Genomic DNA, 26198 nt, shown 5'->3' on the forward strand with positions numbered 1-26198 from the left:
TAATTCCTTTATGTATGTCCTACTACTACTTACTGCAAGCTACAAAATACAATCAACTGGATTAAAAATTCTTTCTGGCAGACCTTAAAATGGTGTCAAAGACGTGACGTCACTGAACAGTGTGCACAGATTTTTCAGAAAACAGGCAGTGGCCCAGGATTTGGATATTTTTTCTCAGTAACTCAGTGGAAGCCAAATCTCTACTGATAAGCTTTGATGATAACACAGCAGGAGATGCTATGCTTGATGACAAGTTGCTGTTCAGTTGAAATCACTTCCCTGGCTAAACATTTGCAGCCAAGGCACTTGGATTTTTCATTGGTGTATCAAATTCATATACTGAGAATAAACCAATTCTCAGATCTGTGGTTTAGATTTAGTATTTCCCACCTGATACAGAAAAAACAAAGCAGTATTTTGCACCTTCCTTTTATAGCCAGGGACAGACCTTACTAGGCAGGCCCACGCAAGCACATCATGTCTAGGAGCCCTCTGCAATTACAAAGGCTGGGCCACACTTAGCGCTCCTTTTTGACCATTCAGCTTGTCTCAGGTGTGATATGCTTCTCGAGCTGCTGTGGCTCATCATCAAAAAATAGCTTGCACTGCAGGAGGAAAAGACTGCAGCTGACCCAACCATCAAAGCTGGTTCGCAACAGCAAGCAAAGAAGTACTGTAAACTATACAGCTAACTGTAGTGATATCTCAGAAAAGAAAAAAAAAATAAAATACTGTGCAGTATGCACAGGTCTGCAGTAGTTACCAAGCACTTGTGGTCAATGAGGTCTGGATTTGGATTTTCGTTCTCCTTCCACCTCTCTTTTGTTATCTAGGGAGAGATTATGCTTTTTAAAAGTTGTAATGGAAGGACAAGACTCAACGTGATTGTTTGGAGGGGGGTTGTTTGTTTTTCTGGTGTATAGGTCCCTACTGCAATTCACTGTAAGTTACTGAGTGTAGAAGAAAATAATTTGACATTAGCCCCCGACCTCTGGTGTTAACTCCTGTCATCTGTGAAGCTATAAATAAAATGAGATCACCCTATTCAGTTGTTTTCATCTGGTATGTTCACTAATGATATCCCTATCCCTAGTAATGAGTCCCTTCAAAATGCTGCACAAAATACTCAGGAAATGGACTACAAATAATAAATGCGAGTTAAGCAAAGGGCATTATCGTCTTTTTTGAAAGCACTGTGACTCAGCTAGACGACAGAAGCAGCTAGTATATAACCTATAAAAGTACAATGCAAATTACAGTGGGACCCCAGTTTAATGAGAACTTTGGAGTGGTTCCACCTGTACAGCAAAGTGGCCTTGAATGTCTAAGGTTATCTTTCATTTGAACACAAACTAGGATAGAGTAAAGTTTTTAGAAAACATGGAGAAAACAGACACAGACTGAATCCTTCCTTGCCTTGTCCACTGTCTTGGCAAAGCAGTTCTCTTGTTTAGGCTCATCTTGAGGTGAAAAACTTTTACTGGCCACATGAGTTGCCATGGACTTTCAGGACTTTAGGGTCCTCCAAAACCCTATGGAAAGTTGGTGTTTCTGTCTGCCCTTTGTCACTGCCTGTTCTTTCCCTGTAGGTTGTTGTTGTCTTCTTCCGTCCCAGCCCACGCTGCAGAGACCCTCAGGGAGAGTAGATCTTTTCCCTCTAGGCACAGAGCAGCCCCAGGCAAATAAAAGAGGGTTTATTCTTCTTTGCCTCCCAGCCACCCTGTTGAACACACCCAGCTTTTATACAACATTTATACAACAAAAGCATTTATACAACAAAATCTGAAAGAATAAGCAGATCTACAGCTACACAAATACTTAAGCTTGCTTGCCACCAGAGCAGGTAGCTGTGAGGACTGCAAAATAGTAATGGACTCAACTACATCTTTCTTGATCTGCATATTGCCTTCTCTAGCTAAAAGTGTATGAGTACTAAAGACACTGAAGAAATATTCATGAAAGAGTATATACTGTAAGATGACACCTTTTGCTATGTAAAAACTTTTGATACTGTCCTTCACAGCATCCTTCTGGACAATTTGTCCATCTGTGATTTTGTGTTTTGGGCTGGGCTAGCCACTAAAGCAAATGACAAATTCTCTCTTTTATAGGACATCTGAGATGAGGAGGTTCGTAATGTGCTGGGTGAAGAACTGGCTGAATGGCAGAGCTCAAAGGGTTGTAGAGAACGGGGCTACATGGAGAACAGTCACCAGTCTCAGTTCCTCAGGGCGCAATTCTAGGGGCAGTTCTGTTCAATATTTCTTGGTGATCTGGATGCACAAGTTGAATACACCATTAGTAAGTTTGCTGATAATACTAAACTGGAAGGTGCTGTTGACTCTCTTGAGGGACAAGAGGCCTTGCAGAGGGATCTGGATAGACTGGAGCATTGGGCAATCATCAGTGGCAAGGAATTTAGAACCAATGCCAGACTCTGCACTTGGGATGGGACAATTCCAGGCACAATTATGAATTGGGAGAGGAGTGGCTGTGGAGCAGCCTGGCAGAAAGGGATCCAGGGAACTGGTCGGCAGCAGGCTCAGCAGGACTCTGCAGTGTGTCCTGGCAGCCAAGAGGGCAAACCACAGCCTGCAGTGCATCAAACACAGCATGGGCAGCAGGTCAAAAGAGGGTGTTTTCCCACTCTATGTGGCGATGGTGCAGCATCACCTTGGATACTGTGTGCAATTCTGGGCCCCACAGAGGGATGTGGGGTCCGCAGAAGGATGTGAAGGTCCTTGAACGTGTACAGAGGAGGGCAACCCAGTTAGTGAAAGGGTTGGAAAGCATGTCCTGTGAGGAGTGGGTACGGACTTTGGGCTTATCTAGTTTGGAGTAAAAGAGGCTGAGGGGTGACCTCATTGCTCTCTACAGCTTCCTGAGGAGGGGAAGTGGAGAGGGAGGTGCTGATCTCTTCTCCCTGTGACCCAGTGACAGGATGCCTGGGAGTGGCTCAAAGCTGCAAGAGAGGAGGTTTAGGCTGGACATTAGAAAACAGTTCTTTACCAATAGGATGGTCAAACACAGGAACAGATTTTCTAGAGAGCTGGTCAATGCCTCAAGCCTGTCAGTGTTTATGAGACATTTGGACAATGACCTTAATTTTAACTTTTACTTTTGGTCCGCCCTGAAGTGGTCAAGCAGTTAGACTAGATGATTGTTGTAGGTCCCTTCCAATGGAACTATTTCATTCCATTCTCTTCTCTTCTCTTCTCTTCTCTTCTCTTCTCTTCTCTTCTCTTCTCTTCTCTTCTCTTCTCTTCTCTTCTCTTCTCTTCTCTTCGGTACTTAGGATAGTTTCACACATTATTATCTAACTTCTAACAGAGAAACCAAAAGTTTCTCCATGAAGTACTGCATTACTGCATTGGATGTGCATGCTCAGGCACTGGCAGAGGGGGGTGCAGGGGTGGCCTCTGTGAGGGGATGCTGATGCTGCCCCATGCCAGACACACTGGATTCCATCCAGATCCAGTAGATCCACTGCAGGGCACAGCTGAGCGCCTCAGCCAAGACGGTGGTGACTCTGTAATAACGTATCTAAGAAAGGGAAAAAAGGCTGCAGAGCAGCTGTGTGAAAGCGAGTGAGAAAAAACGTGATAGAAAAAGCCCTGCCCACACCAAGGAAAATGAAAACTGAGGGGGAGGAGATTCTCCTGGAGTATCGGACCAGAGATTCTCCTGCAGCCCCTGGAAAAGACCATGCTGATACAGGTTGTCTACCTGCAGCCCAGAGAGGTCCACAGTGGAGCACATGTCCACACTGCAGCCCATGGAGGACCCCATACCACAGAAAGATGAAGAGGCCCTGAAGGAAGTTGCAGCCTGTGGGAAGCCCACATTGGAGCAAGCTCCTAGCAGAAGCTGCAGCCTGTGGAGAGGAGCCCACACAGATGCAGATTTCCTGTCAGGATCTGTTACTTGTTGGGGACCCATGCTGAAGGACTGCACCCTGTGGAAAAGATCTGTGCTGGAATAGTTCTTGAAGAACTGCAACCTGTGAGAAGGATCCACTTTGAAGAAGTTCATGAAAGACTGTATCCTGTAGGAGGAATTCCATGCTGGAGCAGGTGAAAGGTTTGAGGAGTAAGGAGTGGCAGGGAAGAACTGTTAGGAACGAAACACAACCCCTGCCCCTTGTCCCCTTTCTCTACTTGATGCAGAGGAAGTGGAAGAGTTGGGAATGACGGAGTGAAGTTTATTGTGGGAAGAAGGGTTGGAAGGATGTGGTTTTAGTTTTGTCTTTGTTTCTTACCATCTTACTCTATTCTTTACATTGGTAATAAACAAAATTAATTTTCCCCAAGTCCAGTCAGTTTTGCCCTTGATCGTGACTTGTAAGCAATCTCCTTGTCTTTGCTGCCTTATTTACTCCTCCATCAAATTGAGGAGGGGGAGTGAAAGGGCAGCTGGGTGGGCGTCTGGCAGTCAGCCAAGGCCAACCTACCACAATTAGTCTCCCCAAGTCCAGACTAGAGCCATTTTTTACAAACAGTTTTACTCTTATTTATAAGTTGCCTTCAACTTTTACTTGACCCTTGGGAAGCTGTGGAGCAAGTAACATGATAAAGGCAACATCCTAATTGCACTTCCTGTCAATGTGTGGCTGCAAGGACAGATGATTCATGCGGCCACAAGTGCTGTTTTCAGATCTCGTGGACAATATATTGCTTGTGAACCACAAGCTGGAAAATACTGATATAATACTGTAAAAGGAAAAAAAAACTAAAGAGAAAAAAAAAGATAAATTCTAGTAATGACTTTAAAATACTGTCAAATTGAATGCAGTGCAGATGAGGAAGGAGGATGGATTCATAATTTTCCATCTACACACTAATTAAGACTAGATTTTCTTATATTCTGGAGCCTTTCATGCTGATAGATCACAAGTTGTATGTCAAGAAATAATATAAAATTGTCTGAAGACTCAAAATAAATCTCTTCAAACTGGAAACCGTTCCCTTTTCATCTCTGAATTTTTTCACGTGCTTTGCATCATGAAGTCTTCAGAACATTTAATCCTAATGAAGTTGACTCACTTCAGACATTTTTAGACACTCCAGCATTTTAAGATTTGTCTCAGAGATAGTGTTATTCAGGGAAGCACGACAGTCCTGAACCTTCTCCTGTGTGAGGTTCTAGTATTAAGATGTGGAACTAAACTCATTCCCAGCTCCCATTATGGGGGAAATGAGGTAAGTAAAAAGATCACAGGAAATGACTGCCAAGTTTTGTATCGTATTTCTTAGTCTGCCACAGCTTTCCTATGTGACTATAGGCTGTTTTATCCTGACTGTGCCTCAGAATCCCCTTCTGTGCATGTAGATAACAGTTTTTTTCTCTCTTCATGGTAACGTGAATCTGAATTCATTAATCTTTAGAAGTCACTTTTTCCTATAAGAAACACACTTGCTGTGTCCAGCTCCCTCAGTAAACAGGGAAAAGGCTCACATTATTCTTTTTTCTTCTTTCCTGCACTTTTGAAGCCATTGCTATTTCAATGTAGGCTAAGACTTCTTTTCCTAGACAGCAGAAAAGCCCTCTGTCCTTCTTTAAATTGTGGCTGTGACTGCCTGTGCTAACATCAAGGCTCTTTCTTCCTTAAGAAAAACTGTTTGAGAATGGTGGACTACAAGAAAAAGAAGGGGAAGCTGATCTTTTCAATTAACTTCCAAAAAGACGAGTATTAGGTAACTGCTAGTGAGGCATCCATTTTCCAGTTCATCTGCGGTGTTCCCAAAAGTGCCCCCTTGATGTGTATGAAAATTCTTCACCATTAAGTACAAAAAATGTGTTATCTTAAGAACAAGCAAATCAAACGATTAGCAAAACAACTGATTAGGGTGGCTGATTTGGGTAGAAACATTAAAATGCTTTTGTTGATAAGAGATCCAAGTTTCATGGCTTAATGGCTTCCTGGAGTGGTGTGCCTGTAAGTGGTATGCCAGCTGAAATGGGCATGAGCAAACTGAAATACTTTGCATTTCATTGTTCCCTCACATTCAGATCAAAGCTTTAATCTGCAGCCTCTGATTTTAACTATATTAAAATAAATTTAGACAAAACACTGGGGCTTTTTAACTTGAAATACTATTCCTCTTTGAAAAAATAAAACACTTTGAATGTGAATTCCACATGCCTTACGAAGGAAACACGAGATTATTTTGTGCATGCCCTACTACTGCATCTCAGGACTTGAAGAGCTGTAGGTAGGACTAATTGACTCTTCAGCAGGGAGAAGGATTTACCTAGCAATCACGCCCCAAATTGTGCTCTACTGTGTAACCCACCTTAGTACTGACAGTCCTATATCATCAAGTATCTAAATACTTTTAAGACAACACAGGAAACAGTAAAATGAGGCACCTTTGATCTTAACTCTATTTCCTGTTGTCTTCCCACCAAACCCACAGCTTCATCAAGCTGTTCCTATTAATCCCTCCATCATTCCTACCTCATTCAACGTAACTACACTTCATGCATTTAATACAGCTCGATTTCATACAGATAATTTCCAGCATCTACTGCCAGACCACGTACAGAAAGTGTTGTGATACATTGGAGGCACCCATTAAAACAATATTTTTTGCTTTTCAAAGACTTGTCTCTGCAGAAAACATTCTGGAAGAGCATCAAGCACGACAGGGCAACTTTAACTCTATGTTAATAATACTGAAAAGCTACTTTAGCTTATTTTAAACATCTAGATTATGACCAAAGCATTTGTTTGAATAACGAACTTCATTCTCAATATTTAACAGGAAACATAATCATAACCAATTCAAATTGACATCATTGTACAAAGTGAAGAATAAGACACAGGCTAATCCACAGGGAATATAGACCTTTAATTAATGAATATTAGGCAGTACTGCCTAAATTAATTGCAGCTGAGAGAGTACTTCTCAAGCAGTAAAGGAGTATTGCATGTGACAAGCAATTTGTGCAATTACTTCTAAATAATCCCATTTTGTAATATGACAGTTTGCAGGTTTCTGAAAAGAAGCTGAGTAAATATTAAATTTCAGAAGTATAACTATGTCATTCTGCAAAATTAGATAGCATATGCTCTAGTTCTTGCAAACACTGACATACAGTTGTTTTGCTACTGATTTCCTATAATGGCATGATGCTTTCTGCAACTACCACAGCCATGCCACACTGTATTTTTCTTGTACTGCAAAATGGAACCACCTCTCTCTGAATCCTCTGAATTATATTCACCTGCAGGCTAGACAGGGCCATGCACTGCACATGCAGGGAGAAAATGAATATAATGTACTTCATGGATTGCAACAATAATATTAGGAGATGTGGACTTTGCCAAAGAAAAAGGCAAACACCACCCATTAGGGCTCAGGTGGGTAAAAGACTATGCCTTCATTTATATGGGTGAAAATACTGGATACATTAATTCAATGAAAGAACAGCTTTATGTTTTTCCTTAGGTACTTTGATCATCTTGGTTTGCATGCCCAAGACACATTTTAAAAACCTGAGTTAGACATTCAAGGCTAAATGTTTTCAAGTGATCAAGATCTACATACAGATCTAGCTTTCAAGACTCCTCTAAAGCACCAAAAGAACTTTTCATTGGGTCTGCAATACCCTGAGCAGCTAGAACAAGAAACACATTTTCTATGTAACATTTTCAGACAGTTGTAATTTGGATGGGTTTTTTCTTCTGAAGAAAACTGTATCAATCAAGCTAAACTTTTCCTATTTTAATACTTTCACAGAATCACAGAATGATATGGGGTTGGAAGGGACCTCTAGAGATCATCTAGTCCAATCCCCCTGCCAAAACAGGTCCACCCAGAGCAGGTTGCACAGGAACGTGTCCGGGTGGGTTTTGAATGTCTCCAGAGAAGGAGACTCCACCACCTCCCTGGGCAGCCAGGCTCTGCCACCCTCAAAGTAAAGAAGTTTCTCCTCATGTCTAGATGGAATTTTTTATACTCAACTTTGTGACCATTTCCTATTGTCCTGTCACTGGGCACCACTGAAAGAAGACCATCTTCTTGAAACCCACCCTTTAAGTATTTATGAGCATTGATCAGATCCCCCCTCAGCCTTCTCTTCTCTAGACAAAAAAGACCCAAGTCCCTCAGCCTCTCCTCCTAAGAGAGATGCTCCAGTCCCCTAATCGTCTTTGTGGTCCTCTGCTGCATGGTCTCCAGCAGTTCCCTGTCGTTCTTGAACTGGGGAGCTCAGAACTGGACACAGTACTCCAGATGAGGCCTCACCAGGGCAAAGTAGAGGGAGAGGATGACCTCCCTCAACCTCCTTGTCACACTCTTCCTGATGCACCCCAGGAAACACTTTGAGAAACACTCTTCAAATACTCCCTTATTTCTATTTCATAGTTCCTTTAATTTAAAGGAAGTTTCACAATTTTTTTTCTCCCTAGCTTTGTATAGTTAAACATAAGTATGCAAACTGCACATTAAATCTCTGTTGGAGAAGTCAAGCCTAAGTGGCAAAAAGAGCACCTCTTTTGCAGCACTTTCATGCACAGACGGGAGGGAGACCCCTGCCCTTGCTCACTTCTTTGAAAGCAGCATTATGGTCTTTCTCCCAGCCTGGGATCCCATTTACCAGACACAGCCTGTCAAAAGCTCAGGCCAGCTGGTTGCATGGCAGGATCTCTTCACTGCATGCCCACATGCCAGACACTGTTAGTCAAATGCACAGTGAGAGCAGCAGCAGAAGCAGAACTTTTTAAGTCTTGCATCGAGCTCAGGAGACAATGGATGTCCACATCTTCCTACACACGTGTTGCACTTTTATGGCAGGACTCTTAATTTTCTAGTGCAGTAGAATTCTTGCAGTGCATAATTCAGGACTTGACCTTAAAAATGTGAAGTCCCACACAACCATGCTGGGCTTTGCACATGGATAAGAACTGGAGAGTCAGGTCCCTCTATCCAACATTTAACTATGTAACTGCAATATTGCATATAGCAACTGGGACAATTTCATGCTAAGGCAGAAGGTTCATGATTTGAAAAAATCTCTATCTCTCTGTGGAAACGCACCAGCAGGAAAAGTTAAAATATGCACATGAAATGTGCAAGGCTTATTTTGTACACTTTTTAATTCCATCAGTTATGCTCCCCCCCATCCCTCAGCCATGGGACAGCATGAAGCCCTAACAGGCTTGTGCACCCATAAATGTATTTCTTTTTCTAGCTACGCTAGTTGGTCTCATAATTCATGTCACATGCATTTCCCTGCCATGGTGACAGATGGAAGATATGTGCATTTCATTCAATATGGGTCAACCCTTTAGGAATACATTTTATCTTACTAAAATGTGCAAAAGGCAGAAATATAAACTATCCTAACAGCAGCATTCATATAAGTTGTCAATACATCTTTTGTCTTCCTGGGCTTCTCATATTTACCTGTTAGATATTTCTTTAGTTTTAGGGGTACAGATTTTGCAAGAGTAGAAATGTTTAACATAGCTGCTCTTACGGGAGCAAGGTGATGAAATTTTGAGAGGTTACTGAGAGATGCAGTCTCTCTGAAATGTGGTGCTGCAGCTGCTGCTTCCAGATAAAGGGCCAGTTTGCCTGTAGGTTTTTGCCAGCAGTAGTTAACATGAATTCTGGCAAAAGCCCCAATTTCTTTTCAAAGACAGAGACTGCAGGGAGTTGGCACTGCCTTAAAATGTTGCTACAAACCCAAAGACTACCTTTTCAAAAAATCTTTTAGCCATGCTTGGTTGTATTATTTTTTTATATATACATCTGCCAAAGTTACAAATTTATACCATCAGCCTAATAGACAGACGCTAACTAGGCAGAATAATATTGCAGTGGGACTTGTTTATTTTCAGCCACTCTGCTGTTTGGCTGCTTGAAACAGAAACATTTGTGGGCAGAACAGAGGGATGAAGAATCCAGACAGGGAAGAAAAAGTATGATATCACTAATTTATAAATTTTTTGTAAAGATTTCCTACAAATTTTGCTTGAAAGTGATTCTTCGAACATCTCTCTTCATGGAAAGTTATCATGGGTTATCTTACTTGCTCTCTTGGGGGTTGTCAAGACAAAACTCTCTTTAACTTGGCCCATTTGTTTCCATCCAAAAAAAAATCAGAGGGTCTTATCCTGGCAGGGGTTGTTCTCAGAAGGCTTTAGCATTTACTCCTACACTTAGACATCCTGTACCTAGCGAGATTGTATTATTTGTCTGTGTGTGCCTGCAATCTAATTTCCTACAATCTAATTTTCCTGCTCCTCTTCCTTAGAGGTATATGGGAGAATGAGGAGTGACATGGGTGGGATGTGGTTTGTTTTTACTTTGTGTGGACTTAAAGGTACGTGTATGAATCCTGTTTGGGAATCATCCCCCAAAACACCTCCTGTTTTTTTAAAATTTCTCCTATATCTTGTAACACTTTTAAATTACTGTGATTGGCTTTATTATAAATCCTTTCCAAGACCACTCTCCAACACAGATTAAATGAAGTGAAATCCGCTGACAAGCCTTGATTAGAAATAATGACCCCAGTTAAAATCAGGAACTACTTAAAAAGTCATGCTTCAGTGCATTAAGGAACTTCTCATATAGCTTCTTCGTTCTTTTTCTTTGTGTCCTTGAAATGACTGTGACCCCGTTAGCCAAAAACCAAACACAAACCAAAAATCCTGCAAAAAAAATCACCCCATTTCTGGAGTACTGGATAACAGTTCTGGTGTTGCCATGTATTCAGGTACAAAATTTGGGCATTGCTCTAGACTTGCCAAAGGCTTCTTCTGCTCAGTCCAGTTGTAAACACGTACCAGTCACTTGGACTGGAACATCAAAAGCTGGAGGTATGATCCTTCCCTGCATCACGCCTTTTCATGGCACTGCTTGCAGAAGTTCTTAGTTTTAGCTATTAATTGTCGGGACTATATACACTCAGATAAAATAAGAAAACCTCTGAGCTTTGGAAAATAATTACTGAGGTAAATGTTACGTCTACATGACTGACTGAGCGCACGATATCACCTTGCCCACCCCAGTGTCCGCTGGAGAAGAGTGGGCAGGGGGTCCCAGCTCTGGCCCTGCAGCAAGCAGCCCCTTGACAGGGGGCAGAGTGGACAACCGGCTCTGCGCTCACCTGCCATGTCCCACCAGCAGGCAGCTGATGGCTGTAAATGCTCATAAGCCTGCTTCAAGGTGAGTTCTTTTAATGCGACCTAAACTTGACTGATACAAATTTGGTCACATTTCATACTCACTTTCATCTGTGAGAGTCCTAAAAAGCTGTTGCCCCTTTCTTGACATGCAGTATTTGAGTGTGACAACAGTGACGTGTTCAGCACACACTAATACATCAAATGGATGCAAGCAGACTGTGATCTTAAAAGTACCGTAAACAAGCCCAGGACAGAAAGCAAACTTCCTACATAGATAATAAGCAAGGAGCAGAAGACGCCACATCTTTTAGAGGAAGTAAAAGTTTGCATTTAGTCTTTCCCCATTTAAGGGATCAGAAGTACATCTGTCAGGTTACCAAAATCTGCCATAAAAGATGCACAACTAATGTCATGGCGTAAGAGAACTGCATGTATGAGCTCAAGAGTCTATCTCTGGTTATGATGAGGAGAGGATTTATGAATCCTATATTGGTTGGATGCCCCATTTTTACCCGTCTTCTGGCCTTGCAAGCTTCATAACCCAGTTTGGGAATCACAGCTCTACTATAGAAGCAACTGTCATAAATAATAAAAGGGAATCATGTTACCAGAAACTAATTTCTCAACTGTGTAATCAGCCAGGAGCATTGTAGTTATGATGTCCACTTATAACTTGCATTGAACCTCAGGAGTATTGTGGAGTCTTTAATCAAAGCAATAAAAAGGTCTTCATCCACTCATATACCCCAGTGAAATAAATGATTTGGGATGGTGAAAAAAAGGCATTTATGTATAAACCAGCCAGGATTTCCATGGATATGTTGAAAATGAGAGTAGCCCAAGTATTCTGTTTAAGACAGCTTTTATTTTGATTCGGGACATTTTTTTGATTATTTACACGAGGTTTTCATATGATACTCTTGTAAAGATGAAATTTGCTACAAGGCAACTGTAATGATTCTGTGAATTACTGAAGGAAACCTAGAGTGAATATTTAGTAAGTTATCAACTTTATTTTCTCCTAAGGTGGTAGCCCCTTTGAAGTTGCATATAGTTTTAACTTAAACATGGTACTTCATAGCTGACGTTTAAATATTGGGATATAAAATGTTTTTCAGTATTGTAAATTCGGTGTATTCTCAAACACAAAAACTGTGAAATGGAAGCACAACAGTGCTGACATTTTTAGCATCATTATTTCGTTATAGGCCCAATCTTAATTGGCAAATGATTAAAAAACAAAAAACCCTGAAATAAAGGATTTCCTAGGAAAGTGTTGCTGGAGACTGGCATGCAGGTGTTGTAATCCTTGTAAATAGATTATTACTACACACTCACTAGAGAATCTTCACGCTGAGAGAGAAGGAAAAATTATGGCAGGTCAGAAAACTGTGAAACATGTGCGCCCTCCTCGCCTACCCTCCCTTTAATTATTGACAGCCTGTCACTTAGGTACTGTGGTACAATGAATAATAAAACAGAACGCAAGCTGCAGCTCTCCCCGGGATTCATTCTTTCAAATCGAATACTGCCATCTTCAGGCAGACCATGTTTCGTGTTTACCAGGTCAAGAATTTTTTAATTGCTGAGTAGATCATCATCTCAAACAAACAAAAAACTTGTTACTTGCATGCCTTGCCAGATAAGGGATTGATACCTTGCATAAGACGGAAGGGGAACTTTAAAGGTTGCCTTCTACCTTAGGGTCTAACATTATCAGTAGCTAAACATACCTAGCTGTTCCATTGAGCTTAACGTTAATGAAAACATCCAACTATTTCCCTTCTTGTAATGAGAGCTAAGTGGTTAAGATTACAACTGTACTTGGGAAGCTAACTGCTGAATACTTCTGAGTACACATACTGCATGTTGTCAAACAGAGAAGCAAGTTGTTGTAGAAGCAGAGTGTAAACTATTGCAATTAAGTGGGTTAAAATTATGTGTCAAATTTATAACTTTTTTCTTCCCCTCCAACAAACTAGAACTTTCGGATGGTAATTTGAACATCGGATGTTTATATCTGCAGAACAAATTAGAAAAGGCAATTTACCCCAGCAAACAGCAAAATTGTATGGTATGGATGGCCCAAGAATTCAGCAGAGCAGTTAACATTACGTTTTCTTTTCCTCTTACAGTGCCCTGAAATTGAGATGACCTACTGTATCCAGCCATAAGGATCATATAATGAATTAGACAGTACAACAGTTGAAATGAAGACTAGGTCTGTAAAGGTATAGATAAGCAGCCAAGTCTTTCATTTAAACACTGAGAAAATGGTTTTTTAAATTCCTTATTAGAGTGCAAAATCAGATACTTATATTTCCCCCAAAATATTTTTTTCATAATGTGAAGCACTGCTGCTATCTTACTGTTCTGGCAGGATATGATATGATAATATATACATATTGTATTCAGTGCAAACATATCAGAATGTCAGCCAACAAAAAACAAGTCAAGAGCAGCCAGATCCTGACCGCTGCTTTCAACAACAGATCGGTTAAAATTAGGTAGGGTTTTTATATTCCATGAAGGAAATATTCTAGATTATGTCCTCACAGATTTTATGATGTTTCATTTCCTGTTTGTGCTGTTTCTAAAACTGTAATCTGTTGCTAGGTGTGATGTCTCTGACCTCTGAGAAAACCTTCTCTCTTCTCTGTGCTGGAATATTCTTTTATACTTTCATATGCAGCCTCTGTGTTGAGGAACTTATCCCTTAAAGCAGTTCCTCCCACTCTCCAAAGAATTGCTTTTTTTGCAGAACAGGGTCTTTAGAAATTTTATGATACAATTCATCAAACATATCATGACTTCAAAAATCTTCTCCCTAACTTCTCCACATATTCCTGAAAAACATACTGAAATATGAAACTCCCACACTGCACAGAATGAGATTTGAATCTCTACTAAGTTTTCAGGATAAGAGCCATAAGACATTAGTCCCTTCAAATTTGGTTTCTTCTCTGGGCCTACTGTAAGAGCTGGCACTTTCTTACCATTTTCCAAATGTTTTTTTCTATTTCTGCCCAGGTATTTTGTGTCAGAAAAAGATCTATAACTCTTCTTAGTCTCTCCTGTACTCCTATTTTTAATTTCCTTACATTCTGGACAAACTTGTAAACTAAATAGAGCTCTTGAGTGCTCAATTGTTGTTCTAATTAGCCCTCTTGGGTGCCTCCTTGCATTATTAACAAGGCATGTAACGTGTAACATGAATGTTGTTGAATTCTCTTTTCAGTTGGAGTTTCCTCATCCTGGAGTAACTGCCTCCTCATCCGTCAGGAGCAGGAACTCTCAACTGTTGCTGAAGAAAAGAAAGAACAGAAGAAGAAGAAAGAACAGAAAAGAAGAACATACTTCTGATCCTCAGTAATTAAGATTTTGCTCTTTGACATTGCAAATTGTTGTGAAGCAAACCCAGTAAGAAATTTCATATGAATTTTTAATATTACAAAACATTATTCTGTGATACTTGATGAGGGTGAGGAGGAAATGGAGAAATAAAGTATTTTTGTGTCTGCTGAACAAAGGTCCAAGGAGTTTAAAGGTTTCTGTGAGCTTCCACATAAAACTTTATGAAGACACTTGCTTTCTCTCATGTTTTCTGTGATACAAGTATACAAGTGATCTAAGTGTAATAACCTGTGGTCATTGGTTTTCGTATATCCAATATAATCACCACAAACCTAAATAACCTTTATTAATTACCAGCCTTTCAGCATGAGAAAAATAACACAAAAATAAAGAAAATTTACTTTATCAAAACAATGCTTTTGAAACACTGAGCTTAGTACTTGCTGTAATTGTAAACACAGACAAATGAAGATAGCTTAAACTAGGTGTCTCACAGCCCTATATTTCTATATAGATTCTGTAAAGATAAAAGTTGATTAAATACCTGCATATGATCAGAAAACAGGACATAGTCTTTAATCTGTCATGTTAACACTGGATGTTTCAGAACACGGATATTAAGTAATTTTTCCTTTTATACAGAGACCATGTGTTTATCAGACATTTCATCCTGCTGTTCTCAGATGAGCAAATATTCATTTGTAGGATGAGCTACTACTTTCACATTACAAACTTCCACTGTATCACACCATAGATTTCAAGCTCTTCAGAGGCTGAAGTGCTTACAAAGTGCCTGGAAAAATGAGGTTTATATCTCTCCTGAGTTTTCCATGTACACACTTCCAAGCAGACACCATAACTTACTGCCTTGATAAAAATGTTGTGAGTTATCCACACTATAATTGTCATATATGCATACTTTGATGAGACAGTTACAACAGATTGTTGCAAAACTAGCAATAAAACCAAAAATACATCAATAAGGAAAAACTTCATGTCTTTATTTTGTACTTAACTTTTATGCTGTTTCCAAACTGAAGGTGGAAATTCTGCTACTCCCTTCCATCTACATCTTAATTGCACTCCTAACCATTTAAAAAAGTGAATCTGTCCTTTAAGAACCTGTTCTCAGGTTTTCATAAAATTCATAAAATTGGTGATTTTATGAACTGTTGGTGGTATCAACCAGCAATAAGCTATGGCAATATTGCCAAAAATTTCTCATAGGCTCAATTTTCTGAAGGTCAGTCCTCAAATCCGGATGAACATGCACTCATGGGTATCAGGACCAGACACAGTATGGTAACTGTTTTTTCAGTTTTTATTTCTTGTGTTCTTTTGCAGCTCAAAATTTAAATACTGTCCTAGTCTTGGGTCATCAATCTGTGTGACTTATTTAAATATGCACAGAGATAACATTGAAGAATGTCACAATCTATTGCTATATATGTAATAAACCTTTAATATCATAAACTGAGGGGATTTTACTGCTTAATTTCTAGATCGTGTTAGTTGTAGTATCTTTCAGGCTTCCAACATTATTGGGTTTATGACTTCTAATTTCATGAAATATAAGAAGTGATAATGAAGAAATGAAGTGTTAGTTATATCTTCCTTCTGACGTTAATGCGGTGAAGATTTCACAGCTGTTAAAGATATTTGGTCATGAAATATTTCGTCCTGCTCCTACAGCAGGCGGTCACCGTGCTTCCTTTGCGTGAAGCAACAGTGACACCCAGTGCCACAACCCTTGCATTGGTCAGGAGCACCATGCACTTCCCTGTGTTTCTCACTTATCATTCAACATTGTCATTTGAAATTTGTTCAGCCCTTGCAGGCTATCAGATAAAGTACAGCCTTGAAAAAGGCTTAAAGATGAGTCTTGAAAAGTGGTCAAAGCCTCCTTGTATACATGTATGTTCGTAGTTTAAAAGCCTTGCCTAGATTATTAAACTAAAGTTTTATTTATGGTACTGACACCGTTCTCCTTTTGAAATGAGGCCATGATCAGATTGAATCTGTTTCACAGTTCGGAAATTGTAGTGGATGGTGTTTTGAGAGAAATGGGTTTCAACTTCAGATGGAAGAGTGAAATCAGTGGAAAGAATGTGGCATCCTCTAGCTGCCAGCAAATATCTTAAATCCTTGGGGAACTTTGAAGACCTACTTAATTGAAACAGCTAGATGACTACACACAAATATGTATGTTTAAGTAATAAAGATATTTGAAAAGAATGCTGTTAATTAGGATGTGGGTAAAGGTTACATCTGGTCACAGCCGATAAGTCCCTGTGCTGCCCTGCCTGCCCCATGGGGTCCCTGATGCCTTGGCCTCCGCGGTGCCTTAACAGCATCATTGGCTTGTAACTTGCCTCCTTACAGTGTTCAAAAATTTAAATACATGGGGCAACTTCAGAAATATTATCATTTCTGATACACATTATGTCTGCTAACTCTTTTGTGACAGTGGCCCAGCTGTACAAAATATTCCATGCTGAGATAACGAGGGCATAAAACCACTGAGAGGAACAATCTACTTAGGCAGGAAGTAAACATACTGAACATATATACAGTAAACACAGTTGTCACGGTTTAGCCATGGCCAGCAACCAAGCACCATACAGCCACTCACTCACTCTCCTCCTCCCTCACCTCCATCCTTCTGGGACAGGGAAAGAATCAGAAGGGTGAAAGTGAGAAACAAACTCATGGGTTGAGATAACAACAGTTTAACAGCAAAAAAAGAAATAACAATAATAATAAATAATAATAATTTCTAAGAAAAAGAGGGGGGAAAACTCAGAGAGAGGAAAATAAAGCCCAAGAAAGACAAGTGATGCAATTGAAACAGTTGCTCACCATCAATCAACCGGTGCCCGGCCAGTCTCCAAGCAGCAGGCCCCCCTGACAACTTCTCCCCTAGTTTTATTGCTAAGCATGATGTATGGAATATCTCTTTGGTCACTTGGGGTCAGCTGTCCCAGCTGTGTCCCCTCTCAGCTTCTTGTGCACCCCCAGCCTCCTTGGTGGTGGGGCAGCATGAGAAGTAGAAAAGGCCTAGGCTTCGTAAGCACTGATGAGCAAAAACTAAAACATCCCTTTGTTACCAACACTGTTTTCAGCACAAACCCAAAACACCGCCCCATACAAGCTACTGTGAAGAAATTTAGCTCCATCCCAGCCAAGACCAGTACGATAGTGAAACGTGGGATTTTGCAAAAGAAAACACATGGCTACAAAAGAGAATATTGATAGGTAAAAGAACTATCTGCTGACACTCCATGCATTACCTAGGGTCACCCAGTTGTCTAAACAGGGGATGCCATAGAGCAGCTGGTGCTCCCACAGGCCGTAGCTGTGCCCTCTGTCACACACCCCAGCTCTTTGCAGGGAGCTCAATCACCCAGCACATCTAAGAAAGTGCTACAGCTACTCATAGGCAGTTGAATCCCACCTTCTGAGACTTCATCCAGGTGACCTTTTTTCAAAGTGTTTATCAGACGACCAAAATACGTGACTACCTATTAACAACAGAATTGGCTAAATCCTGATCCTGACAGAGTGGTGAGATGAATTCAGTAAATCAAAATACTAATAATACCAGATATGCAGAGGTGGCAGAAAAAATGAGCAACAGCCAGTAGAAATTAGAAGCTACTTATTACTTTAAAAATTTGGTAAGGGAGGTTGAAATCATTAGGAAAATTCCCTGGTTTGCAAGGCTTAAAAAAGTAAGATGATGGTAATGTGTCATAATCAAAAGCCACTCTACCAATTGAACTGCTGCTGGTTTTCAATCTGACATCTTCTAGAGCAAAAACTTACTAGCATTTACAATTTATAGGAGTTAACATTTCCAAAAAGATTTCTCTAAAGAGGAATTTTGAGGGATCCAGAAAAATTGAAGACGTTAAAAACAAGATCTGGTCTTTTCACAGTTAATAAATTTGTCTTAATGTAACATTGTAGAAAAGAAACATTAAATACAAAATTGTACTTAATTCTGTACTGAAGAGAAGCAAGTGATAATTCTTACAATATTTTTTGTGACTGTTCTGCCATCATTTGTCATCATGTCATAAATCTCTGTGATATCTGTAATCTTATTGACAGTGAATTTCTGTTTTACCCTTGATGTGAATTAACCCCAGCCATTCTAATCAGTATAATATTTTTTTTAGGTAGTGCTTTTAAAACATAGAGGTTATTTTACTAGCTGAAGTAACTTGGTAAAATTCAAGTTTAATGCATGTACTATGACCAATCTCACAGCCTTCTACAATAGAATGACTGGTTGGGTGGATGAGGGGAGAGCAGTGGATGCTGTCTACCCTGACTTCAGCAAGGCTTGTGACACTGTCTCCCATAACATCCTCATAGGTAAGCTTAGGAAGTGTTGTTTAGATGAGTGGACAGTGAGGTGGATTGAGAACTGGCTGAGTGGCAGAGCTCAGAGGGTTGTGACAGGCGGTGCAGAGTCCAGTTGGAGGCCAGTAACGAGTGGTGTTCCTCAGGGGTCAGTACTGGGACCAGTACTATTTAACATCTTTGTTGGAGACATGGACAGTGGGATAGAGTGCACCCTCAGCAAGTTTGCTGATGACACCAAGCTCGGTGGCGCAGTTGACACGCTGGAGGGAAGGGATGCCATCCAGAGGGACCTGGACAGGCTGGAGAGGTGGGCTCGTGCAAATTGCATGAGGTTCAACCAAGCCAAGTGCAGGGTCCTGCATGTGGGACGTGGCAACCTCAGGCACAAATCCAGGTTGGGTGGAGAATGGCTGGAGAGCAGCCCTGAGGAGAAGGACTTGGGAGTGCTTATGGACGAGAAGCTCAACATGAGCCAGCAGTGCGCGCTGGCAGCCCAGAGAGCCAACCGTGTCCTGGGCTGCATCAGAAGTGTGGCCAGCAGGTCTCGGGAGGTGATTCTGCCCCTCTACTCTGCACTCGTGAGGCCCCACCTGGAATACTGTGTCCAGCTGTGGAGTCCTCAACACAGAAAGGACATGGACCGGCTGGAACAGGTGCAGCGGAGGGCCATGAAGATGATCAGAGGGATGGAGCACCTCTCCTATGAGGACAGGCTGAGGGAGCTGGGATTGTTCAGCCTGGAGAAGAGGAGGCTCCGGGGAGACCTTATACTGGATGTGGCCTTGAGCAGCCTGCTCTAGTGGGAGGTGACCCTGCCCGTGGCAGCGGGGTTGGAACTCGATGATCTTTGAGGTCCCTTCCAACCCTAACCATTCTATGATTCTATGATTCTACTGGGGTTAGTCTTACTCAACATATTCATCAATGACCTGGAAGAGGGGACAGAGTGTACCCTCAGCAAGTTTGTTGATGATACAAAACTGGGAGGAGTCCAGTAGATGGCTACAAAGATGATCAAAGGAATGGAGCACCTCTCTCATGAGGAAGGGCTGAGAGACCTGGGTCTGTTTAGCCCAGAGAAGAGAAGACTGAGAGGCAACCTTATCAATGTTTATAAATATCTGAAGGGCAGGTATCAAGAGGATGGGGTCAGGCTCTTCTCAGTGGTGCCCAGTGAGAGGAAAGGGGGCAATGGGCACAAGCTGAACACAGGAAATTTGATCCATTAGGAAAAGCTTTTCCACTTTGAGGGTGCCAGAGAGGAATGGGCTGCCTGGAGAGGTTGTGAAGTTTCCTTCTCTGGAGATATTCAAAACCCTCCTCGATGCTTTGCTGTCCAGCCTGCTCTAGGTGAACCTGCCTTGGCAGGGGGGTTGGACTAGATTATGTCTGAAGGTCCCTAGCAACCCCTACAATTCTGTGATTCTGTGGTACTATTGACAGAATTTACATCAGATTAATCGAACAACTAGTTATTTCTGATAGGCAGGAATAACCTGCCTCTTTTTTGAATATTACCATACCCTCAATGTTCTTTCAGTCTCCTACAAGTTCTCCTTGTTCTGTCTGGCTTCTAGGCAACGGGTTTGGGGACTGAAAAATTTTTAAGAAAACCAGAAATGTCCCTCCCTCAACTTCTCCTATTCAAAGTCCTCAGAAGGCTGAGTAAGAAAACCATCCTTGGTGATTCATAGTTGGAGAAGCAGTTTGTCATCTTCAGCTGAGGTGAACATGTTATATTTGCTATGAATTTTCAAATAGATTATCCACACTAGGTAATTAGCATACATATTCAAGCATGCACCCGGGGGGTTTTTACTCTGCCTATTCAAATACAATGTCTAGTTAATAACGTGCTTTAATGCATTTTACCTGATTTATTTACACCATGCTGTGTTTTTTAAGAGAACGCAAACAAATCATCATGCAAACATTCATTTATGCACCCATAATGAAATTCTCCAATTTTCTATGCTTGATATACACTTTTTGGCAGCATGGCCACATCAACTGCAAGAAGGGAAGTAGGGTGGGAGTGTGGGGAATACTCTTTCCTAAATTATAACCAGAAAACACTTAACTAGAATAGCAGAAAGGATTTGCTGACTTAGCTCTACTACAAATGGAGCATAACTATTCAACAGCTTTACAGGTAAGTTCAGATTTGCAATGTCTACAAACAAGCTATGAACACTGACTCAGTTCCTAAACAGCATTCACAACTGAGATGACACAAAATCATAGACTCATAGAATCGTTTTGGTTGTAAAAGACCCTTAAGATCACTAAGCCTAACCATTAGCCTAACACTACCAAGCCCACCAATAAGTCATGATCTGCACATCTTTTAAAGACCTCCAAGGATGGTGACTCAACCACTTCCCTGGGCAGCCTGTTTCAATGCTTGATAACCTTTGGGGGGAAGAATTTTTCCCTAATATCAGTCTAAACCTCCCTTGGCACAACTTGAGGCCATTTCGTCTTGTCCTATTGCCTATTACTCAGGAGAAGAGACCGACAGTCACCTTGCTACAGCCTCCTCTCAGGTAGTTCTGGAGAGCAATAAGGTCTCCCAACAGCATCCTTTTCTCCAGGCTAAACAATCCCAGTTGCCTCAGCTGCTCCTCATAAGACTTGTTCTCTAGACCCTTTACCAACTTCATTGCTCTTCTTTGGACAGGCTCCAGCACCTCAATGTCTTTCTTGTAGTGAGGGACCCAAAAAGGAACACAGTATTCGAGGTGGGGTCTCACCAGTGCCAAGTACAGGGGGACAATCACTTCCCTACTCCTACTCACCACGCTATTCCTGATACAGGCCAGGACGCTGTTGACCTTCTTGGCCACGTGGGCACACTACCAGCTCATATTCATCCAGCCGTTGTCCAGGTTGTTTTCTGCCAGGCAGCTCTCCAGCCACTCTTCCCCAAGCCTGTAGGGCTGCATGGGGTTGTTGTGACTTAAGCGCAGGACCCGGCACTTGGTCTTGTTGAACCTCATCCCATTGGCCTCAGCCCATCAATCCAGCCTATCCAGACCCCTCTATAGAGCCTTCCTACCCTCAAGCTGATCAATACTCCTAACCAACTTGGTGTCAGCTGCAAATTTATTGAGGGTGCACTCAACCCCCTTGTACAGGTCATTGATAAAGACGCTAACAGAACTGGCCCCATGCAAAAGTAATGGCAGATCAGCGAGGAGGACTGTAAACATGCTCAAGTGACTTGCACATTGGGTGCTAGAAAACACATATTTCACTTTAATTGTTGTTTAGTTTTACGTGCTCTACAAGTGGAACATCTGCACTTAGATAACATAGACCTATGGATGAACTTACCAACCATGCCTGAGATTCCTGCCCTGCTGCTGAAGAAGATCAAAGCACAGTGAAAAACTATGCCTGTTTGGGTCCTTAAAATAAAGCCAAGAACAGCAAGTCTGAACCCTTGCTCTCTCACTCTTTTGCTAACAAGGGCTGTCCCGCCAATGACTCTCTCTTCATCCATGGTGCCTCCATCCCCTGCTAGTGTGCCTCTGCCCAGGTGTTGTTTTGGAGATTCCCTGGTCCATGAGGTATCAAGATTAAATTTATTCTTTGCCTTTCATCTGTAATCTTGTGGTTGTTCCTGCATCCTGCCTGTGTTGACTCAGACACCCCAATACTGAACCCTGGGGAACACCACTTGTTTGGGTCCTTAAAATAAAGCCAAGAACAGCAAGTCTGAACCCTTGCTCTCTCACTCTTTTGCTAACAAGGGCTGTCCCGCCAATGACTCTCTCTTCATCCATGGTGCCTCCATCCCCTGCTAGTGTGCCTCTGCCCAGGTGTTGTTTTGGAGATTCCCTGGTCCATGAGGTATCAAGATTAAATTTATTCTTTGCCTTTCATCTGTAATCTTGTGGTTGTTCCTGCATCCTGCCTGTGTTGACTCAGACACCCCAATACTGAACCCTGGGGAACACCACTTGTGATGGGTTTTACTCCATTCACCACAACTACTTGGGCCCGGCACTCCAACCCGTTTTTTACCCAGCAAAGGGTGCACCCATCCAAGCCACGAGCAGCCAGTTTCTCCTGGAGAATGCTGTGGGAAATGGTGCCAAAAGCTTCACTAAAGACCAGGTAAACAGTATCCACCGCCTTTTCTTTGATCACTAAGCAGGTGGTCACGTTATCATAGAGTGTGGTCAGGTTTGTCAAGCAGGACTCACTTTTCATAAACCCATGCTGACTGGGCCTGATCATCTGATTGTCCTGCACGTGCTGTGTGGTGGCACGCGAGATGATCTGCTCCATAACTTTTCCTGGCACTGAGGTCAGACTGGCAGGCCTGTAGTTCCCCGGATCATCTTGCTGGCCCTTCCTGGAGATGAGCGTCACATTTGCTAACCTCCAGTCAACTGGGACCTCCCCAGTTAGCCAGGACTGCTGATAAATGATGAAAAATGGCTACGTGAGCACTTTCGCCAGCTCCCTCAGTAACCTTAGGTGGATCCCATCCAGCCCCATAGATTTGTTTGTGTCTGAGTGGTGTAGCAGGTCACTAACAATTTCCCCTTGGATTATGGGGGCTTCATTCTGCTCCCTGTCTCTACCTTCCAGCTCAGCAGGCTGGGTAACCTGAGAATAACTGGTCTTACTATTAAAGACTGAGGCAAAGAGGGCAATTAGTACCTTACTTTTTCCTCATTCTTTGTCACTGTGTTTCCCCTTGCATACAATAAAGGATGGAGATTCAGCTTAGCTTTCCTTTTGTTGCTAATGTATTTATAGAAACATTTTTAATTGCCTTTTATGGCAGTAGCCAAATCAAGTTCTAGTTGGGCTTTAGCCCTTCTAATTTTCTTTCTGCATAACCTCATGACATCTTTGTAGTCCTCCTGAGTTGCCTGCCCCTTCTTCCAAAGGTCATAAACTCTCTTTTTCCCCTGGCAGTAGCCAAATCAAGTTCTAGTTGGGCTTTAGCCCTTCTAATTTTCTTTCTGCATAACCTCATGACATCTTTGTAGTCCTCCTGAGTTGCCTGCCCCTTCTTCCAAAGGTCATAAACTCTCTTTTTCCCCTGAGTTGCAGCCCAAGCTCTCTGTTCAGCCAGGCTGTTCCTCCCTGCCAGCTTGTCTTTTGGAACATGGGGACGGCCTGCTCCTACACTTTTAAAATTTCCTTCTTGAAGCATTTCCAGCCTTCCTGGATTCCTTTGCCCTTCAAAACTGCCTCCCAAAAGAGTCTGTCAACCAGACCCCTATACAGGCCAAAGTCTGCCCTCTAGAAGTCCGAGGTAGCAGTTCTGCTAACCAGCCTCCTTACTTCTCTGAGAATTGAAAACTCTTACCATGTCAAGATTGCTATGCCCAAGGTGGCCTCCAACCATCACAACAGCCAAAAGTCCTTCTGTGTTCACAAAAAATATAAACCTTGAGCTAAGATTATTTTTCTCTAAACATTATTGTCTCAGTTTCTCTCTCCTGCTCAGTGGGCAGTCAAAATTCATTTTTCTTATGCTGGAGCAAACAAATCACAAGTGCTACACCAAATCAGGAGAAGCTGTTCTGAAAATATTTACGGTTCTAATATCTGCCAATAACATAGCACTGCTGTCATCTCTAGGGCCAAAATCTTGTTACCAGCTAAGTGACAGAGCACTAAAGGAATGAGTAGCATATGAAAACTGACCATTTGTTATCTCAGTTTTCTTTCTTTCATTCTGCAATTTTTACAGTAACAAAAAACCCCCTCAGGAACAGTGTCGCAAAGATCAAATTCAAGGGTTGAGCTTTAATTATCAAGAGAAAAATGACAAGAATTAGGTAGGAAAACTATCTGAAAGTGAAATAGCTTCGGAAAGACAAGATGAGATGAGATGTGCCCTTGTCTATGTTCTGTACAAGTCAACTTATTTCAAAAGAATGCAGCAGAGATGGATCATGTCAAGGTAAATATCAGAGGAACGGGAATGATTCCATGTATGAGATGTATGTGTACACATGGTGTGTATATATCTCAAAATAACTGGGCAATATATATCACACATGAAAGTGACATACAGAAGTCAGGCACCTTCACTAGCATTTCTGCAGGAAATACTAGTATGTGATGATATGAGTAAATGTCACAATGACTATTCAGAAGCTGCAGAGCCAGATTTAAAGATGAGATTTATTTTGAATATTTGACATTGCAAGCATTTATTCTGAATGCCATTTGGTTTGAAGGCTTGACTGGGACTTCCATCTTCTTTTAATGTTGTCTTTGTTTGTTCTTATTGAAATATATGTTTGAAACCTGAGGGAGGAAAAGCCCTTGCCAAATTTTTGCCAAAATTTGCTGCAGTTTAAATTGATGCATCTCAGTGAGTTATGAATTCAGATAAAATATTCTACTGTTCCACTTTTATCCAATGGTATTATAGTATTTTTCTCATAGGAAACATATTTTAACTGAGCTATTGAAGACTAATAAGACAGATAACATACAAAAACAATAGCATCACAGGTATTTTAATCCCAACATAACTTGTTCCTGGACAAAAGGCCAAAAGATCTGCTTCACAATATGTAATACTGTGCAATTCTTCTGCCTCCCTTTGTTATTTAATATTAGTACTGCACCACGTATACTCTAGCTATAACTTGCCTTCTCCCTCCCGAAACACCTTTTACTAAAGACAGAACTCAACATGCATTTAAACCGATATATCTAAGTCAATTTGCATCAATATTTTAGAACTGGATGCCAAAACAGATGAGTGAGTTTTGCTAGGTGTTGAGGAGAGTCTTAACTAAAGCACTGGGGCCCGTTTTTTTGGCAAGATTTATACACCCTGGGTGCCCGCAGAGAGGTACAACACCCTGCACTTCAGAGGTGAGCAGGGGGTACCGGGACGGAGGGCCTGCTTCTGGCCGAGCAAGGGTGCAAAAGAGCAGAAACTGGGTATTTGCTGGAGGGACGGTGGTGTTGATGGAAAAAAACTCGGTGGTGGCCGCAACGCTTGCTCCAAAACCCCAGCCGCTGTCCCACCAGCCCTCCCACCCCTCCCTAACAAACTGCGACCAAAGAAGCCTCTGTTTCGGGTATTCAAAAATACTTCTGTATCGCATACGTAGCATAGAGGAAATACGCGCCACACGCTTCTACACTGCCTCCGCACACCTGTGTTTATAAACACGGGGCATTTAAACCACGCACCCCGCCGGCCCACCGGGCGTACGCGCTCCTGCGGGGGGTGTCTGTGTGCGTAAGATGGGGCAGGGGCGGGCTGCCCCCCACCTCCCCGCTCCGCTCCGAGGGGAGGCCGCTGGAGCCGCCTCCTGCCGCCGTGGGCCCTCCAGGCCGC

General features: G+C 41.8%; 1 protein-coding gene across 1 annotated transcript in view; it reads left to right on the top strand.

Annotated features, from left to right (window-relative positions):
- Positions 1 to 26198, top strand: part of FBXL17 (F-box and leucine-rich repeat protein 17) — a 371620-nt gene that overhangs the window by 54970 nt on the left and 290452 nt on the right. Inside the window, exon 2 of the mRNA XM_014951456.1 lies at positions 25700 to 25935. Within this exon, the coding sequence (XP_014806942.1) occupies positions 25700 to 25935 (236 nt within the window). The remainder of the gene's footprint in view (positions 1 to 25699; positions 25936 to 26198) is intronic.

The sequence above is a fragment of the Calidris pugnax genome, unplaced genomic scaffold (assembly GCF_001431845.1).
Source record: "Calidris pugnax isolate Ruff unplaced genomic scaffold, ASM143184v1 scaffold148, whole genome shotgun sequence".
Taxonomy (NCBI): domain Eukaryota; kingdom Metazoa; phylum Chordata; class Aves; order Charadriiformes; family Scolopacidae; genus Calidris; species Calidris pugnax.